A 21,760-nucleotide genomic window follows, 5' to 3' on the forward strand; every position below is an offset into this window, starting at 1 on the left:
CCGCATCAACGGGGCGAATCACGGTAGATTTGTTTGTTTGGCTCGTGGTTCAGTCCGCATCAACAGGGCGAATCATGGTAGATTTGTTTGTTTGTTACGTGGTTCAGTCCGCATCAACGGGGCGAATCATGGTAGATTGTTTGTTACGTGGTTCAGTCTGCATCAACGGGGCGAATCATGGTAGATTTGTTTGTTTTACATGGTTATTAGTTGCTATATTAGCTGTTGATAGACATCGAATGGTGAGGGGAAACAGGGTTGTGCAGTGGCGGTGTGGAGGGGGGTGACTCCAGGACGCTGGAAATCACTGTTAAGCCTTCTCGAGGTGTCGTGGGCCTAACTTAACGAAACATCGGTGAAGGGAGGTGCCCACTTGAAAACCCCAATGACATGCTGCATACTGCTGTTGTCTTCTTGTTACGTGGTAGCTATGGTTAGCTGCTGAGCGGGCCATACAAGCCAGCAGCGTTTAGTTAATGTTTTACAATGTCTGAACTATGCTGCTCAATGGGCTTACAAGCCAGCAGCTTTTACTTAGTTTATGTAGATTATAGGTTAATTGTCATATTATATGACCATAGGTTTGGTAGGGTCTCTTAGCTGAACAGGGCCTCTAAATGTGTTTTGCCTGGGATTTTGGCACAAGGGATTATAACATCTTATCCTGTGTATTACTGAATAAATATTTAGGAATTAAAATTTTGTCTAAGCTAGAATTTGTCACTAATGCCAGTTATGAATCTTTAATAACAGATGTTAGTGAGTCACTTCAAAGATGGAAGTCACTTCAGTCTACATGTTCCACTGTTACACCAACATGAAGACAGAGGTGCTGAAGAACTTCCTGGGGAAAGACTGGTGGTATACCGTCTATGTGGATGTCTTGCTGTATGGAATTTATTTGGAACAACAGGAGGGCTAGACTACGTTTGTCTTTACTGTTCTTACCATCTGATCATGGCGGTCTGAAATGTCCAAACTTACCACAGTCAGCCAGTGATAACTGCTGGATCAGGTTTCACACCTGGAGGATTGTGGGACTTTTAGGGTTTCTGGTGCTTTCCTTTGTCTCCAAGACAAAGAAAGCCATGTGGTCACAACTTGGTTATGCATGGTGAGCTTCCATCGCTCACCACCAGGTTCAGGTCCCAACAACAGTCTGAGAAAGGGCATCATTTCAGAGTTTTATCATTTTTTGAAACTTTCCTCACCTGAAAGTCGCAGAAGAGACTAAATACCTGGAAAAAAGAAAAAGCTGAGAAATTTGATACTTTAATTTAAATAATGTATTCCTTTTTAACAGATTACCTAGTCTAAACAGATGAGCACTGTTAAAGGTTTTATTTTTGCATTGTTTGAATCTCATCTGAAAACTTTTCAATAAAAATATTATGAAAAAAAAATCAGCAGGTGAAATCAGAGTTCTCTGAGTCCTCCTTGTATTCTGGTAACCAGGTTCATGGTTGAATGAAGAAATCAGATGACTGGAGAAGACTGACTGTAACTGAAGTTGATGTAAACTCACTGACTGTTACTGGTTTACCTCTCAGACTGACTGAAGTCCAGAAGATGGACGAAGAGGAGGATGGAGCAGAGTCTACAGTATCCAGCTGTCTGTCTATGAAGAGTGACAGGTCCAAAGGTGCTCCTCCATACTTCAGTGAAGAACCAGGACCCTCAGACACAAAGTAAGAGAACTGCTACTAAGTAATTTATGACTCATTTTGAATCACTTTTGTCAGTTCCAGTAGATTTTCTGTCCCTGATGGTTGATTATTTTTTTCTAAAATATATTTGCTGATGTATTTGAATCTCAGCAGTTACAAACATGAAACCATCCCATAATCTGCAGTAGATGTAGTTTGTGTGTTTACTGCTACTGAAATGACTTTATCTCAGAGTTTATCAGTGATTGATGAGAATAAAACATACTTGATTTTGTAGAGGTCAGTACCACACACAGAGAGCAGAGTCTACAGTATCCAGCTGTCTGTCTATGAAGAGTGACTGGTCCAAAGAAACTCCTCCATTCTTCAGTGAAGAACCTGGACCCTCAGACACAAAGTAAGAGACTGTTTCTACTGTAAACTGACCTGATGGAAGATGATGATTTTAGGATGAAGCAGAAATGTTCTGCTGAAAGATTTCTAGTCATGAAACAGATGTTTTAGTGCAGGTAGGTAAGATCCTAGTCTGGGTTTTAGAACCAGGAAGTACTGATGGTATTTCTGTAGTAAAACACCCGAGAATCTCCATTTCAGAATGTCCACTCATCAATATTCAGATATATTTTTCCTAATGTTGAAGTCTGTGAAGATTTTCAATCTGCAAATGATTTTAGTGATGAAGAAATGTGTTGACAGAAAGAGGAAGAGGAGTCCTGTTTCTGTGGAGGAGCAGCTGTCCTGCTCTGCTTTGTGTCAGGACGTCCTGAAGGATCCAGTCTCTAGCAGCTGTGGACACTGGTTCTGCAGACAGTGCATCACCTCATACTGGGACCAGTCTGCTTCATCAGGAGACACCTCCTGTCCCCAGTGTGGACCAAGATCCAGAAGAAGACCTGGACTGCAGACAGCCAGTCAGAGCAGCACTGTACAAAGTAAGACTGTACATTTGTCTGCTGATGGACTCTTTTCTGGAAACTTGTAAGAGATGAACATATTGTGGATAATTTTATTGGTAGCTCAGTCTTAGATATTACAACAAGGAGGAACAAGATTGTGAGAAGAAAAAACTCTTTACAAAACATTTAAAAGTCAGTTTTCTGTTCTTTGTGAATTCAAACAGGGATGAGTGTTTTCTTTCTGTCTCACATTTGTTCTTCTTTCTAGCAGATGTTGGCCTGCAGGAGGTTTTAGATGAACATAAAATCAGTCTGAGGAGGAGATGTGAACGTGTGACTGAAGGAAGTGATGTAACAGGAAGTGGAACCCTCCTCAACAGGATCTACACTGAGCTCTACATCACAGAAGGACAGAGTGAAGAGGTTAATACCCAACATGAGGTGAAGCAGCTTGAGACAGCTTCCAAGATGAAGGTCCTCCATGACACTCCAATCAAGTGCCACGACATCTTTAAAGCCTTACCTGACCAACAGAGACACATCAGAGTGGTTCTGACCTACGGCGTCGCTGGTGTTGGAAAAACCTTCTCAGTGCAGAAGTTCACTCTGGACTGGGCAGAGGGTTTGGAAAACCAAGATGTCAGTGTGGTGATTGTGCTTTCGTTCAGGGAGCTGAACTTGATCAAAGATGAGCAGTACAGTCTTCTCAGGCTGCTCCATGTTTTCCATCCAACATTACAGAAGGTCACAGCAGAGGAGCTGGCTGTCTGTAAACTTTTGTTCATCTTTGACGGCCTGGATGAAAGCAGACTTTCATTGGACTTCAACAACAGTGAGGTTGTGTCTGATGTCACACAGAAGGCATCAGTCAACGTGCTGCTGACAAACCTCATCAAGGGGAAACTGCTTCCCTTGGCTCTGGTCTGGATCACTTCCAGACCTGCAGCAGCCAATCAGATCCCTCCTACATGTGTTGACAGGCTAACAGAAGTACCAGGCTTCACTGACGCCCAGAAGGAGGAGTACTTCAGGAGGAGGTTCAGTGATGAAGAGCTGTCCAGCAGAATCATCTCCCACATCAAGACATCCAGGAGCCTCCACATCCTGTGTGGAGTCCCAGTCTTCTGCTGGATCACTGCTACAGTTCTGGAGCACATGTTGACTACAGAGCAGAGAGGAGAGCTGCCCAAGACCCTGACTGACATGTACTCACACTTTGTGATGGTTCAGACAAAGAGGAAGAAGAACAAGTACCATGAGGGACATGAGACGAGTCCACAGGAGCTGATGGAGGCTGACAGGAAAGTTCTTCTGAAGCTGGGGAGGCTGGCGTTTGAAAATCTGGAGAAAGGAAACATCATGTTCTACCAAGAAGACCTGGAGTTCTGTGGTCTTGATGTGACAGAGGCCTCAGTGTACTCAGGAGTTTGTACAGAGATCTTCAAAAGAGAGAGTGTGATCTTCCAGAAATCAGTCTACTGCTTTGTTCATCTGAGCGTTCAGGAGTTTCTGGCTGCAGTCTACATGATCCACTGTTACACCAACAAGAAGACAGAGGTGCTGAAGAACTTCCTGGGGAAAGACTGGTGGTATACCGTCTATGTGGATGTCTTGCTGTATGGAGCCATGAAGAAATCCCTGCTCAGTAAAAATGGTCACCTGGACCTGTTTGTTCGCTTCCTTCATGGCCTCTCTCTGGAGTCCAACCAGAGACTCTTAGGAGGTCTGCTGGGTCAGACAAAGAACAGTCCAGAAATGATCCAGACAGCCATCAAAAAGCTGAAGAAGATGAACACTGATAAAATCTCTCCTGACAGAAGTATCAACATCTTCCACTGTCTGATGGAGATGAACGACCTCTCAGTTCATCAGGAGATCCAAGAGTTCCTGAAGTCAGAGAACAGATCGAAGGAGAAACTCTCTGCGATCCACTGCTCAGCTCTGGCCTACATGCTGCAGATGTCAGAGGAGGTTCTGGATGAGTTGGACCTAAATAAGTACAACACCTCAGAGGAGGGACGACTGAGACTGATCCCATCTGTGAGGAACTGCAGAAAGGCTCGGTGAGTCCTGATGTGATCATTAACAGAATCAGTCAGTGGAGATTAGTAGTTTAGTTCTTCACATATACACAGGATTACATTATTGTCATTATTCTTGATTTTACCTCAAACATTATACATCAGTTGAGTTGATTTCTGAAGCTGTTTAAAATGCTGTGAGTATAAAAATGTAGATTCTTTTAGTTGGTTGTGATGTTTGTTATTATCTATTATGTATTTGTAATAATTGTTAGATTCTATATTCTTTTTAACCATTTCTTTATCTTCCTTTGTGTGATGGAGGCTTCAAGTAACCCTGATAAAACTAATGAAGGAGGTTGTGCTGGAGGTTTTTGACACACAGAACATTTTATAGTTTGTTTTATTCAGTAAGTTTAGTGGTTTAAAACCAGATCTGTATCGTTTTCTAAAGATTACTGAAGTCATTGTGACCATGGAGGATGCTGGGGGATGCCTCAGTGCTTTTATTGAAATTACATGGAACAAAATGACCACACTCAAATCACAAGTGTCACTTTATTAGAGGTATATTTTTACATTATTTGTCCCAAGATGTTTTCTCCATGACATTCTATGTAGGATGAACCAGTTTAGTTCTGTTTGTAATCTGTCTTCATTTTCTTTTAGATCTCCTTCAGGCTGTAAGCTCATCATACAAAAACACAAATATTAGCATTCACTTGTAATGCATCACCTCTTAAAGAGTAACTTCATATTCACTCAAGCATCAATCAGATATCCTGGGTTCAGTTAACACACTGTGTTTGTATAAAAAGTGGATTCCTTCTTGTCAAGTGTTTAGTTTCATTTCTGCAGCGTTTGGCAGCAGTCATCAGATTTTTCCTGCGTATGGACGTGAACAGTCGTAGCTGACAGTAGTAGGTAGCAAAGAGAGATCATCTCTCCAACTGGAACTGTACACTGAGTTCAACTCATTCTAAATGTTCTGGAGTCAAAGTGAAGAAATGTTTTCATCAACCAGATGTCTTCATTCTGACTTTGTGGATCAAATCACACTGACAGACTGTGGACAGTATGGAAGCCTAAATGTAACTCCATTTTCCCTCCTCCATCTACAAGATGAAAGCAGAACAGAGATTGTCATTAAAAGTCTGCAGCTATGAGAGAGACTGAAGAGAGTCATTGTGTCATGTCAAACACAGTAAGATGAGATGAGCTGAACCACAGATATTCATCAGATGATCACCTCACTCTGTTTCATACTCACTCAGTCTGGATCTAGAATGTAAATGATCTGATTTTATAACTGATTTATATGTTTTCTAATCACAGATTTACTGGATGTGGACTCTCAGAGACTCACTGTGAAGTTGTGGCCTCAGCTCTGAAGTCCAACCCTTCCTATCTGACAGAACTGGACCTGAGTGATAATGACCTGAAGGATTCAGGAGTGAAGCATCTGTCTGCTGGACTGGAGAGTCCAAACTGTAGACTGGAGACTCTGAGGTCAGTTCACTGACTGGAGCTGTTGGAGGTTTTCATTATGTATTCAGTTCATTGACTGATGTGTCAAATGTTCTTTAGTTGATAAATGTTCAGTATTTCCATGAGCACAAATCTGAAGAAGTTTCTTGTTTTTCTAAAATGTTGTGTTTTTCCAAATGGCTTAACAATAGTTTTTCCTTGTGGCTCCAAATAGAAGTGAAATACTTGAGCAGGGTTCATTTAAAGGTGACAGAAGTGGAGTCATGACGGGGAGATGATGTGAGCCTCCACAGGTTCATGTTGTGCTCCATCAATCAGTGAAGATGAAGTCAGTACTGATGAGGCTGTAGAGTGTGTGAGGATGTGAATGAGGCTGTTGAAGATGATAGCAGATAAAAACAGGCTGCAGAGACTCTGAGAGAGAGACAGGTCAGAGAAAATATATAACAAAGTAGGGATTTTTGTTGGCTTTCAGGTGGTGTGGGTCTCATTTGTGTAGGTCCTACGGTGTGGACTGTAGGCTCGTCCGAGCGAGGACTGCTTTTCGAATTTTTCCCCATGTGTGTGTATGTGGAATTTGAGACCCATTTCTCGTCAAAAATCAATTTGCCTCCTCGCATTTCTCAATCGACTGAGGCCACAATTTTGACAGTACGTGCATGGAAATACACAAAATCGTAGAGGACAAGCGGCTGACGCTCTCAATATGTTGGTTTTCCCGATAGGACTTGTAGTTTTTGATTTCTGAGCATTTGTTCGGACCCCTAATCCTAGGGTCCAGTTTTTTTGGACCTCCTTCTCACTCAGGCAGAGGTGAGAGGCAGAAGGAGACTTCAGCAGCAGGTGGCCCTGGTAGCCATGACAACCGGACCCTAACGAGCTGACACACGCTCACACACGCAGCAGAAGAGGAGCACATTCACACAGACACAGAGTGCCAAAACATTATGACCCCTCAACCCATTACAGGACTATAGTAGGGAGGCAGAACCGATCACCACTAGTGATGGGAATGGCAGTTCTTTTGACTGTACTGAATCACTAGAATCAGTTCATTAAAATGATTCATTCAACAGATTTGTTCACCGAATCATTCAGTGCTCAGCATGAGCCCTGACTGCATAGTGCACATGTGAAACTCAAGGCCCACGGGCCACATCCGGCGGTTGCCAAGGCAACCACTTAGCATATCTGTACGGCAGCCCGGCGCTCTGAAGTTACATCGGTCCATATAGTTTACGAATAAAAACTCAAGTCACAAGCATTAGAGTATTAAATACAGTGGTCCCTCGTTTATCGCAGGAGTTACGTTCTAAAAATAAATCCGTCAGCTTTATTTTTTACAATGATTATAAATGTTTTAAGGTTGCAAAACCCCTCACTACACACTTTATACACTTTTCTATAATAATTTGCAAACATACCACACTACTGTATATGTAAATTTGGCAAGCTGAACGCATTCTGTACTGTACAAGAGACACCGTATGGAGGAGACTGATTGACAATGGTCTACAGCCCCTTAGCCAATCAGGACGCAGAAGACGACACGCGGGCTCTCCCTTAGTCAATCAGGACGCAGAAAACAATGTGCTGTCAAAAAAAAAAAAAGCATGGAAAATTGCACTAAAAAATCTGCGAAACTGCGAGGCCGCGAAAGGTGAACCGCGTTATAGCGAGGGACAACTGTACTAAAATATGTTAATGGAGATTCTTATACAAAGACATAGTCACGTTGTACCAGTTACCCACTGCGCAAAGACAAAGAACGTCTTTTCAACGTCGCTTTTGCTCGTCGAAGTTTGGTCCTCTGAAGGTGCAGACTGTTACACCAGATGACGTCTTTTTCCGACGTCGAGTGAACGTCCGTTACTGACGTCCACAGTACCTCCGTATAGTAGCCAGTTGTAGTCCAAATGTGGTCTTCTAGACGTCGTTTCTACGTCAAATTTAAACTCATTTTAGATTACAGTCAGGTCTACAATAAATCACAATCTAATCCCGACAGTTTTTTCTCCAATCTTTATTGCAAACGTCAGTCTTAGGCAGCATAAAATGCAGTACAATTTGTGAAAAAGTGGTAAAATACAATAAATAAAATTACCTTCGGTCTGTGAATAAAAATGTAACAATACAAATAGAACAATAACATATAATAATAAAAATAAAAGTGCCCTTATGAAGTCTTCAGTTGCCCGATTATCAAACAGGATGACTCCATCTGCACAAGTAGAAAAAGACAAATGATTAGCGATCGAAACGGCAGTTAACACCGCCAGCTTTTTTAGAATGCGTCTGTATTGCCGGAAAAAAACAAGAACAGTTATCCCAAGAATGGCGGGCAGCCAAAGTCTCGCACAGAAATAACTACTATTGCTCTGATAATGATAGCGACCGAACAACTGTTGTTTGCAATGTTGTTCACGTTAAAGCTTCTGTAAACGTTAGCACGGTGGTTGTGTTCAAAAGCTAACGAGCTGATGGGAAAAGATGCAATGCTAACTGTAGCAACAACAACTGTTTAGATTAATACGACAAAGCTAAAACTGCAAACACTATAAATGAACATAAAGTTAACTAGGCAGTATGGGTTGACCGAACTTACCTGCAATTTAGTGAACGATGATTTAGAACAGCTGTAGTAGAGGTCGTAGCCTACGGTGCAGACTCGGCCATTGCTTCCACAGAAGAGGAACACCTGGGCCAATCAGAGTGGCTCTTACGGTGTATGTGATGACACAATGCCTCAGCCAGTTAGAGTGGTGTGGTTCAAATCATAATGACCAGGTTCCGCACAGCCTACACTCCACAAATTCACACATATTTCGCCCGATATGACTGAGGCGCAGAACTCGGTTAAACTTAGCCAGACCGGATTGGTTGCACAAACTACGGTCCAGAGACCCTTAAATAAACCAGTAGGAAAAACACAAAAATATAAAATAACAAAATATGTACAATGAATAAATAATAAATATTTTTTAATCTCAAATCAACAAACAATGGATATGAATATAAATTATTAATCATTCACATTGATTAATCACGTTGATAACAACAAATTTGATATTTATCTTAAATAAAAAAAAAATACATTTGTCAATTTCCTGCACCTGTCTTAGACGTCCATATTACCTCCAGAAAAGTTATCTAGTCTGACGATCAAATGTTGAACGGCATATTGACGTCTAAGGGGGGTCATAGACGTCGAAATAGCGGACTTAGTTTGCACGTCGTGTAGACGTCCAGAATTGGTCATGGACCGACGGACGCAATATAGACCTGATCTGCACGTCAATCAGACGTCTAATGTTTAGTGGGTAGCAGACGACGGACTTAATCGGTTAGCCTACTGTTCCACGGTAGCACATACAGCAAACAGAAAACTTACTAAAATATGAATGACAACACCACTGCAGCTAAACACCAGTCTGTTAACATACATGCTGTCTGTATGTTAACATACAGACAGCATACAGACACATTGAAAGTGTCCGTTAGCCAAATAACAAATCGTGTGTTGTACGTGTTTTACGGACTTAAACATAGACTACAGCCGTATGAACTTGCTGGACATCGGCCGTATGAACTTGCTGGACATCGGCCGTATGAACTTGCTGGATATCGGCTTTCAACAGAAGCTGACCATCCGCAGCGACTTCCAACACACTCACAACATTCCGGACGAGATAGAGAGACCAGTGGGATCTCCGTGGATTGTTATCGGGTCTGGCCGGCGACGTAGACGGAGTCGCGAGAGGAAGCAGAAACGGGGCTGTAGGGCTGGCCTCCTGGCCAGCCCTACAGCCCCGTTTCCCCGTTCCTCCTAATCTCCCTCGAGGACGACCGAAACACCGGCCGAGGAAAAGAGGTAGGCGAGGTGGAGCACTCGCTTGGCTGAGACGGCGTGGTCACAGACTAGCCCTGCCGAGCCTCATTCTATCCAACGTTCGCTCGTTAGCAAACAAGAAGGACGAACTCACCTCCCTCATCCTCTCTCAACGGGATTTCAGGGATTGTGCTGCCATTTGCCTGACAGAAACTTGGCTGAATGCAAACATCCCAGACGCGGCGTTACAACAGGAGGGCTTCACGTTCCACCGGGCGGACCGCACCAGTGATTCGCGGAAGCAGCGCGGCGGCGGTGTCGGTATCTACATCAACCAGAATTGGTGTACAAACACCAAAACTCTATCGTCCGGCTGCTCGCCTGATTTGGAGCATCTTGCTGTGAAGTGTATCCCCTTCTACTCGCCAAGGGAGATCTCCTCCATCATCCTGTGTGCAGTCTACATCCCTCCAAGCGCGGCAGCAGCCTCAGCCTCACAACAACTAGCTGACCACGTTCACTCCGTGGAAAACTCCAACCCGGACTCGGTCGTTCTGGTGCTTGGTGACTTCAACCACGTCTACATGCAGAAAGCTCTCCCCAGTTACAAGCCTCAGATCCACATCCCCACCAGGCTGGACAAAACACTGGACCAGTGCTACTCCTCCATACCGGAGGCGTATCAGGCTTTAGTCAGAGCCCCAATTGGTGAGTCTGACCACAACACCATATTTCTTGTTCCTAAGTACAGACAAAGACTTAAAAAATTCAAACCAAAGACCAAGAGGGTCAGGAGCAGCTCTCCTGGGGCTATAAACATGCTACAAGACTGTTTTGATATCACTGACTGGATGGTGTTTACAGCTGAGTTGGATAATATTGACTCTTTCACTGACTGCATAATGTCGAACATCTGTTTCTGTGAGTCTGTGTGTATCCCCACTAAGTCTGTTACCATATACAGTAACAACAAGCCTTGGTTCAACAAGGAAGTTAAGTGCCTGTGTAAGGAGAAAAATGACGCTTTTAAAAGTGGGGACAAAGAGCAATACAAACTTCTCAAATACAAACTCCAGAAGGGAATCGACACAGCTAAAGCCAACTACAGAGTCAAACTTGAATGCAAACTTCAAGATCACAACATCAAGGGAGTCTGGCAGGGCCTACAGGCGATCACTGACTACAAGACAAAACAACATATTCATGACTGACCCCTCCCTGCCTGAGCGGCTTAATGACTTTTTTTGCCGGTTTGAGAACAGCAGTGCTCAGGCGAGTGCTCTCTCTCACCTGCTGGGGGTGGGGCACTCTCCCCCTTCCATCACGGAGCATGATGTCCGCAGACTGCTGCGGAAACAGAACACCAACAAAGCTGCCGGGCCTGATGGTGTGACACCAGCTACACTAAAGAACTGTGCGGACGAGCTTGCTCCTATTCTCACCTACATCTTCAACTGGTCCCTTAACAGTACAATGGTATCTGCATGCTTTAAATCAGCTCTGATCATCCCAGTACCCAAGAAAACTAACATTACCTGTCTCAATGATTATAGGCCTGTTGCACTCACTTCTGTGGTCATGAAAATTTTTGAACGTCTAGTCTGTAGATACCTGTCACATATCACGCTAGACCCTCACCAATTTGCATACAGGGTAAATAGGGGAGTGGACGATGCAGTCTCATTCTGCACACATTTCATTCTACAACATCTTGATTCTAAGTCCACCTACGCCCGTGTACTGTTCATTGACTTTAGTTCAGCTTTCAACACCATACTGCCGGTCAAACTGTACAATTCTCTCCTGTCCATGGGAGCTAATCCCTCACTCTGTCAGTGGTTACTGAACTTTCTGTCTTGCCGGACACAGTGTGTTAAAATCCAGAACAATGTGTCATCACCCAGGGTTCTGAACACTGGCGCCCCACAAGGGTGTGTCTTATCACCACTGTTATTCTCTCTTTACACAAACAATTGTATATCAAATTCTGCATCTGTCAAACTGCTTAAGTTTGCAGACGACACCACTGTTATTGGCCTCATACGCGATGGGGATGAATCTTCCTATCGGGGTGAGGTTGAACAACTTGTGCAGTGGTGTGCAGACAATAATCTAATCCTCAATATAACCAAAACCAAAGAACTCATAGTTGACTTCAGGAAAAAGGCAGACCAGCACCTTCCCATCTCCATCAATGGCCAGATAGTGGAGTGGGTCCCCTCCTTCCGTTTCTTAGGCACCACTATCCATCAGTCCCTATCATGGAACCTGAACATTAGTCTCATTATTTCCAAAGCCCACCAGAGGTTACACTTTCTCCGTCAGCTGAGGAAATTTGGGGTCAGTAAAGCAGGCATGATCCACTTCTATCGGGCTACCATTGAAAGTGTACTCACCTTCTCCATCTTGGTCTGGTATGGTAGTGCCACCAGCCAGGACAAACAACGGCTTGAGAGGGTAGTGCGCAGAGCCTCAAAAATCATTGGCTGTAATCTGCCTACCATAGCCTCACATTTCATCACCAGAATTTCAAGGAAAGCCAAAAACATCATTTCTGACATCTCCCATCCAGCACACCATCTATTCACACCGTTACCATCAGGGAGAAGGTTCAGGAGCATAACATGTAAAACATCATGTTTTAGGGATAGTACCTATCCACAAGCTATTCGCCACCTGAACATGCACTAAGCACTAAGCACTTTATGAGTTAACTCCATAACCTGGTTTACCTCCAACCTTACTGCTGCTTCTGTACACCATGCACTTTTTCTATGTGTGTTAAGTGTTGTTACCTCTGCTATTTATGTGCCTATTCTTTTTTGGCTTTAGTACTGTGATGCTGTGTTGTCATTATGTGTGTTACATGTGAGAATACCAAAACACATTCCTATCAACTGTATTGTTATATTGTTGAAATGGCTATAATAAACTTGAACTTGAAGTACTGCATTGGAACAGTCACTGTGGAAAAGAGCATCCTGTTGTTTCCAAACCAAAAACCATGGATGACCAGCCAGGTCCGCACGCTCCTCCGGGCCCGTGACGTAGCCTTCAGATCGGACAGAGCACTATACAGCGCTGCTCGCGCCAACCTGAGGAGAGGCATCAAGGCCGCCAAAGCAGAGCACAAGAGGAGGATAGGGGAGCAGCTCAACAACCCCCGGCAGGTGTGGCAGAGTATACAGTCCATCACCAACTACAGAGGCTGTGCTGCGACACCCGGGGACCCAGATGTGGCACTGGCAGAGGAGCTGAACAGCTTCTTTGCCCGCTTTGAGTCCCAGGCACAGCACTCAGCCCCACCACCCCAACCCCTTCTACAACCCACACCAACCTCCGGCACCTCACCACTCCCTCTTGAGGCTGAGGACATGAGACGGGTGCTCTGTGCTATTAACCCCAGGAAGGCTACAGGCCCGGATGGAGTACCAGGAAAAGTGCTCAAGGCATGTGCCGACCAGCTAGCACAGGTCTTCACTGACATTTTCAACCTGTCACTGAAACAACCCATCATCCCAGCCTGTTTAAAATCTGCCACCATCATCCCGGTCCCTAAAAAGTCACCTACAACTAGCCTCAGTGACTTCCGTCCCATAGCACTTACCCCAGTCATCACAAAGTGCTTTGAGAAACTGGTCCTAAAACACATCAAAACCTGTCTCCCCTCTACCCTAGATCCACATCAGTTTGCATACCGGTCAAACAGATCCACTGAAGACGCAATAGCCATCACTCTCCACTCTGCGCTGAGCCATCTGGAGAAACAGGGGAGCTACGTCAGGATGCTCTTCATCGACTACAGCTCAACTTTCAACACAATAATACTGGACATTCTGATCCCCAAGTTAGCCAACCTGGGGCTGCCACGATCCACCTGCTCATGGATTAAGGACTTTCTAGTCAACCGACCACAGCAGGTGAAACTGGGCCACCACCTCTCATCCGCCCGCACTCTCAGCACCGGCTCCCCCCAGGGCTGTGTGCTAAGCCCACTTCTCTACTCGCTCTACACATATGACTGCAGTCCTGCCCACCCAGAGAACATCATTGTCAAATTCGCTGATGACACAACGTTGGTGGGGCTGATAACGGGGGAACGAGGCGGCCTATAGAGATGAGGTCCTGAAACTTAGTGAGTGGTGTGCATCTAACAACCTGGCACTGAATATCACCAAGACTAAGGAACTCATCCTGGACTTCCGGCGGAACAGAGCCGCCCCTGCCCCCCTGTAGATCAACGGCGAACGTGTGGAGCGAGTGGAGTCCTTCAAATTCCTCGGGGTCCACATCTGTGCAGACCTCTCCTGGTCAGTCAACACCTCAGCTCTGGTCAAAAAGGCCCAGCAACGACTACACTTCCTGAGGGTGCTCGGGAAACAACAACTACACACAAGCCTGCTGGTGACCTTCTATCGTACCACCATCGAGAGCCTGCTGACCTACGCTGTGTCAGTGTGGCACTCCAGCTGCACAGAGGCTGACAGGAAGAGGCTGCAGAGGGTGAGCAACACAGCACAAAAAACCTTTGCCTTCCATAACCTCCATCTACAACTCACGCTGTCTCAGCAGGGCCAGGAACATTCTAAAGGACAATACTCACCCCGGTTTCCATCTCTTCCACCTGTTATCTTCTGGCAGGCATAACAGGTCCATATCTGCCAGAACAAATAGACTCAGGGACAGTTTCTTCCCCAAAGCTGTCACCATACTGAACTCAAACTTGCACTGAAAACTGACATAATTATTTGCACTGTAATTGCCTCTGTACTATTTTTATTTGTCTGTCTGTGTACTGTAGTAGGTGTTTGATAGTTATACGTATTTATATTGCGCTGGGTGCACTTTTAATGAGCTGCTTAAATCTCATTGTACTGTGTATAATGACAATAAAGGCTTTCTATTCTATTCTTCTATTCTATTTCTAACAGCATGTTTAACACGGTATTAGCATGCTAGCTTAGCCCCGTAGTTAGCTGCACTCTCCACCGTATAATAACCACCACATTAGTCCCACTAGTCTCGTTTTATTCTGGCGTCAATTCAGAGTGTCGATAGCAGCGAATTCACACAACATAGAGAGAGAACGTTAAGAAAACAAACTGTGGACTATTAATCTCACAGTGTCTTATGAAAAATAGTGTAGTATAGGGTTGGGCGGTATGACGGTATTATACCGTGTGACGGTATAAAAGTGTCTACCGGTAGAGATTTTGCAATACCGTTTATACCGGAGAAAGAGCAGATGTCCGCGGCATCTCTCTGAGTCACTGTAATTACACCGCCTCGACACACGGGACACTGCAGGCATTGCAGCAGACTGCTTGGCGTGGTTGCATGAGCACGACGAAGAAGAAACAGCTTTACCTGAGTGATAACAATCATGGCGGAGGCGGAGAGTGAACGTCACGAGGAAACGGAGGCAGCCCGACCCACCCATGATGGCTCCAGGGTGAATCTGCCTTCAGCCGTCGACTTCCAGGCTGCTCAGCCTGGCAGGCTGCACAAGCGCCACCCTCAACAACAACCAATCAGATCGCGAGCTACAGCACAAGCAATCAGCTCATGCGGCATCCTCCGAAAAGGGGCACTACGTCTGTTGTGTGGAACTTTTTCTGATTTAGAAAATCCGACAACGAACAGAAAGTGATACTCTGCAAAGAGTGTTGCACAACTGTTGCTGATGGAGGTGGAAACACCGGTAACCTCTTCCAACACTTAAAGTTAAAACATGCGAAGCAGTACTATATTATTATACTTTCTTTAAAATAATGTTATGCTGCTGTGAGCAAATAAAAATAAAAGAGGAAAATTATCAAATGCGACAGTATGGGTATTTTAAGCCATTAATTGAATTTACAGGGGGAAAAAAAACATACCGCGATATATATACCGTTACCGTGATATGAAATTACTCATAACGTGATATAAGATTTTGCTCATACCGCCCAACCCTAGTGTCGTATTGACCCCAGTTGTTAAAACAAAAAAGTTAGATCGATATCCATATCCATATGGAGTCATCTGCCCTGAGTGGCAGTTCCTTCTGTGTGTGCAGTACACGAGTGAGTGACACAGCATGACTATCAGCACAGTATGTGAACGTGCTCATAGTAGATTCATGAACTGTGATTCGCTGCAAGATTCGCTAGGTTCACTAGAATCACGCTTTGTGAATCTTGTAAATCTTTCAGAAGGTTCGTGAATCATGAATGGCAGTGCGAACGTGAATCGCCAGACAGACTCATCTCTCTGTGTGTAGCGAGTGACACAACACTGCAACAGCAGCACGTTTACTAAACGTGAACACGAGTCGTCCTTTTTTCATATTGTGGAGTTGACCAAATATTGGAAACTAGGAAAGGTGGGGAGATTTAAAAATAATCTCTGCAGCAGAGATTCTGTTACTTTTAAAAAATATTTAATTCTGTTTTGCAGTCAGAGTTTATAGGCGTGTATTAATGTAAGGGTATTACACTACTCACAATAAGTTAGGGATATTGTGAGAGACTCAGTGGATGTCATACATACGGTGTTTGTTTCACTTCAGAGATTTTTGGGATAGGTAGGCAGTTGTATTGGGGTGATAGACACACCTCATTTTGTGTTTTCCACGTAATGATTTCACTGTGTACAGTGTCCCTTACATATTGGGGTCAATACCAAAAATTACTAAAAGACAACCCTTTTCAATGTGGCATCAACTTCAACATTCTGTGGGTATAAAAAGCTGGTATTGTCAGTAAGTCATTCCAAGTTCATCATTCAAACAGCCATGAACACACGACGTCACTTAACGGACGAGCAGCGCCACCTGGCCATAGCGCGCATTCGGGTCAGTGGCAGGCAGTCAGATGTTGCTCGTGAACTTGGTGTATCTCGAAGTGTCATCAGCAGACTTGCATCAAGACACAGAACTACTGGCAGAGTTTGTGACAGACCCAGGAGTGGAGACCCATGAGTGACAGACCGCAACGATGACCAGTACCTAAGGACCTATGCACTCAGACATCCTTATGCAACTGCCACACAGCTGCAGGCCCGTTTACGAGATGTGAGGGGTTCTAGGGTTCAAATGGTGGAAACACCCGCTACTGACATTGTCAATTTTTGTTATTTGAGACCATCCTTGTTATTGTCTAAATTTTGGGGGTAATAAATATTAAACTAATGAAAATGGTGTTTCTTCTCATTCATTATTAGTAATATCAAAGGGAACTTTTACTTATTTCATTAAAATTCAGACCAAATAGGAAAAGCACTCTTGTAAATAACAATATCCCTAACTTATTGTGAGTAGTGTATATGCACTGTTTTATATTATGTATTCCCTTGTAGGTCTAATGTAAAGATGATGCTCTGTCTGGTGCAATAGGCTTAAGGCCGAATGTGTGAGCATTATTCCAGGCTGTCAAATAAACAAATAAAGTGTATGTGACTAAATGTCTGGTTGTTACATATGTTTTATTGCACTGAAATGAAAACAAGTGAGGTATATTTCAAAAGAAACATTCTGTGAAGTTAACCATTCATAAGATGTGGACCAAGGCAATGGATAAAGCAGTCAGTGTTTATGGTAGGGTTAGGAAATAGACGGTCCAACAGATTAAGAACAGAAGAAGAAGCAAAGATAAGGAACGGTTGAAGGACAAGTAGTTAAAGGTTAGGTGTGGAAACGGCAAATGTATAGGTTAATGTTTGGAGACAGGAACTTTGGAGTTAGAAAATTAACTATTAAGCTGAGTTTAAAGGTATTTTGTCCTTGAGTAAGGAATTCTGTATGTTTTCCATATGGTGGAGCGATGACCTTTGTATCTTATGTTATGCATTTAGATAAACATGTTGGGTATAAAAGGAGACGACCGGAGGAGATCGGGAGAGTCTCAATTTGGCAGAAGGGCTCTCCGAGCAGTTGCAAATGCTTGTATCAGACGCTGTAATCTTTTGTAATAAACCTTTCTTATATGCAATGGAGACAGTGTCAGCGGAGATCTTTTCCTTCATCATCTTCACATCATCACCGACAAATAAACAACACAAGAAATAATAAAAGTGGGAAATAATAAATCAAAAGCATGATGTGGCGACAATCACGAGTTTCTCAAGCGTCAACAGTCCCTCCCCCCGCCCGCACGCTGGTTGCGTCGTTTGCCGAAGATTCACGAGTGAGTCACAAAACGCGGCATTCAGTAGGTTCACTCAAAAGATTCGTTCTTTTGAACGAATCATTCGCAAACGACACAACACCACCATCACCTTGAAAATAATATTATATTATATATAATAATTGTATATGCAAACATGTGCCATGACTTTTCTAAGCGATTCTTCCAACGGTTTGGGAATAATTGGCAAAAATATGGAAAAAATTTCCCCCCCAAAAAATCACAAACTTTCCAAAATGATCACCTTCGCTTTGTCGAGCGATTACTCGGCCGTGCTTTGCAGTAGAAAAATGCTTGGAAGTTTGTACGAGTCACGGGAAGTGTGCCTTTTTTTTTTCCTGAAAACAGCGTTTCGATACCTTTTACGGTTTGGTCAGTCTACGTTTTGATGAAATTTTGTAAAAATCTGAAAAAATTGTTTATAATGGGTCCCTATGGCCGCACTCTAACTTCAGAGTTTCTTCAAAATTCTAATAAAAAAAATGGTTCAATCGCACCAGGGGGCCACAGTTTTTGAGGTACAGAGATAGAATATATAGAATATATAAAAACATAGGGATTTTTGTTGGCTTTCAGATGATGTGGGTCTTATTTCTGTAGGACCAATGGTTCGGACTGTAGGCTCCACCGAGCGAGGAGTGCGCCGACCAGTTTTCGAATTTTTCTCCGTGTGTGTGTATGTGAAAAATGAGAGCGATTTTTCGTTGAAAATCCGCTTCGCATGACCTTCTTTCTCAATCGACCCAGGCCACAATTTTTGTAGTACGTACGTGGGAGCAACACTAAATTGTAGAGGACAGACGGCTGACGCTCACAATGTGTTTCATTTTCCCGATAGGACTTTCTGAGGTATAAGCATTTGTTCGGAGGGCAAATCCTAGGTTATAAAATATAATGCTTTATAACATATAGAATATAATTTGCAGCATGTAGTCATGGCAACGGGCCCTGACGAGCAGTAACAGCACAGGTGAACACAGAAGGAGGAGGGAGAAAGGTTCTCAGTGGATCACAAAGTATGCCAAAACGTTAGGACCCCTCAGACCATTATAGCATTACAGACACAGACTGCCAGGAGCTGCGTGACTTCACACAGCAGCTGGCCCTGGTAGTCATGACAACCAGACCCTAACAACCTTACACACGCAGCAGGCCGCCAAAACATTAAGAGCCCTCAAAGCATTATAGAATTACAGACACAGACTGTCAGAACATTAGGAAACCTCAGACCATTACAGCATTGCACTAGGGAGGCAGAACCCACCATGACGCACCCGGGGTGCAAGCCGAGAGCTAATCGCATCGTGCTAACCTAAGGGGCTAGCTGCATTGCGCTAACCCGTGGCGCGCTATCTTGCGGGGCTAGCTGCTGCGGCCCAACACAGAACCTAGCTGGGGGCTAACCTGGAAGCTTATGTTGGCACCAGCAGCATTGGCACAGTCAAAATTTCCACAGGAATTTTCTAGTTAGATTAACTCTTTATTCTTATATTCTTTATTCAGTTTAAAGAGCTGCAGTTTGTCAGAGATCAGCTGGGATTCTCTGGTCTCAGCTCTGAAGTCCAACCCCTTCCATCTGAAATATCTGGACCTGACTAAAAACAGCCTGAAGGATTCAGGAGTGAAGCAGCTGTGTGGTTTTCTGGAGAGTCCAGACTGCAGACTGGAGACTCTGAGGTCAGTTCACTGATGGTTACTGTTGTAGATCTCATATGTTTAATCGCCAACTGAATCTAATTCATGTTCATCCAGAACTTTCCTACATAAATCTGTAAATTTCTACTGTTCGTTGTTAAAGTCAATGAAGCTTAAAGGCTGTTAGGACACAGTAATGTTGAGCTGCACATTTAAAACCTGAACACATCTGATTGAATTATTCATGATTTAATCTACATCTTTTATTCTTTATTCAGACTGTGGAGATGCAGTTTGTCAGAGATCAGCTGTGATTCTCTGGTCTCAGCTCTGAAGTCCAACCCCTCCCATCTGAAACATCTGGACCTGACTAAAAACAGCCTGATGGATTCAGGAGTGAAGCAGCTGTGTGGTTTTCTGGAGAGTCCAGACTGTAGACTGGAGACTCTGAGGTCAGTTCACTGTCTCTTACTGTTGTAGATCTCATATGTTTAATCACCAACTGAATGTAATTAGTTTTCATATAAAACTTTATTGTTCCTCAAACTGAAGACAAACACAAACACATTTCAATAACTGTATAATGTTGATAGCTGCTTTCCTGGTCAACACACACAGATGAGATCATGTGTTCAGATGCAGGTGTTTGAGGTGTGTTTAGTGTCTGAGCTTCCTGCTGTTTCATCATCATTCAGTCACATTTCATTTGGAGTGAAACCTGCTGTGATCCATGTATCAGTCCATTCTCTCTGAACCACAGCTGCTGGAAGGAGATCACACACCTCACACTGTAACATATTAGTGTCTGTAGAAGACATGATGAAGATCCACAATAACAGAAGGACAAAGTCAGTCAAACATGTCTGAGTAGATTTAACCTACATCTTGTATTCTTTATTCAGATTGAAGAGATGCAGTTTGTCAGAGATCAGCTGTGATTCTCTGGTCTCAGCTCTGAAGTCCAACCCCTCCCATTTGAAACATCTGGACCTGAGCGAAAACTATCTGAATGATTCAGGAGTGAAGCAGCTGTGTGGTTTTCTGGAGATTCCAGACTGTAGACTGGAGACTCTGAGGTCAGTTCACTCTCTGTTACTGTTGTAGATCTGATATGTTTAATTACCAACTGAATCTAAATCATGTTCATCCAGAACGTTCCTCCATAAATCTGTTAATGTCCTTTAGTTCAAGACGAGTGTTGAATCCTGAATCTTAAAGGCATTCATGATTTAATCTACATCTTTTATTCTTTATTCAGATTGATTGACTGTAGTTTGTCAGAGATCAGCTGTGATTCTCTGGTCTCAGCTCTGAAGTCCAACCCCTCCCATCTGGAACATCTGGACCTGAGTTACAACAACCTGAAGGATTCAGATGTGAAGCAGCTTCTTGATCTTAAGAAGAGTCCAGACTATAAACTGGAGACTCTGGAGTGAGTAGAGGGTTCCAGTCAGTCCATGCTGCTTTCATCAGTATTGTCCTAAACACAGTTAGTATCAAAGATCCAGTGTTTCCTGTAAACCTGCAGCTTCTCAGTGAAGCTGTGAGAGGAGAATGGAGACAGGCTTCAGGATTGGACAGAAAGACAGAGACAGAGAGAGACAACAGTCAGCCAATCAGATGAGCCAGAAGCTTGTTGTCGTCTGAAGACTACTGTTGTTGTTGTGTTGATGTGTCCAGGAAATAAAGCTGGATTCCAGCTGACAGCCTTCCAAGATGTATAGAGACAGTGGTGGTCATTCATCAAATCTGATGAACAACTGATCACAGCTCTGAGATCAGTCTGACTGAAGCCTGCACATCACAGAACCAGCATTACATTTAGTAACCATGTGCTCTTTCTACAGAGCAGAACCTCTGCTGAGGTTCAGTCATCACATTTGTATATATTTGCTCCAGTGCTGCTCTGAACAGGACTGAAGTCCCTGCTGCTCTTTATACTGGATGAGCTGACAGTTGACAGTTGACAGTTGTGAGTGAGCTGACAGTTGATGAAGGGAGACTCTGGAAACACTCATTTATCTCCTCTCTTCTTTCTTCTTCTCTCTACAGATTGTGA

General features: G+C 43.7%; 1 protein-coding gene across 1 annotated transcript; it reads left to right on the forward strand.

Moving 5' to 3' along the window:
• Positions 1–775: 775 nt before the first annotated feature.
• On the forward strand, positions 776–21,137 carry LOC311488732 (NACHT, LRR and PYD domains-containing protein 3-like; the record flags this gene model as incomplete). The annotated part of the gene is made up of 10 exons (XM_084545583.1): positions 776–888; positions 1,551–1,688; positions 1,945–2,064; positions 2,364–2,599; positions 2,832–4,626; positions 5,920–6,093; positions 19,570–19,743; positions 19,980–20,153; positions 20,604–20,777; positions 20,960–21,137. The coding sequence occupies 10 exons, from the start codon at positions 776–778 to the stop codon at positions 21,135–21,137; spliced, it is 3,276 nt and encodes a 1,091-aa protein (XP_084401709.1).
• Between the last annotated feature and the right edge of the window lie 623 nt (positions 21,138–21,760).

Source organism: Chelon labrosus, assembly GCF_963514085.1.
Source record: "Chelon labrosus genome assembly, chromosome: 5".
Classification (NCBI taxonomy): domain Eukaryota; kingdom Metazoa; phylum Chordata; class Actinopteri; order Mugiliformes; family Mugilidae; genus Chelon; species Chelon labrosus.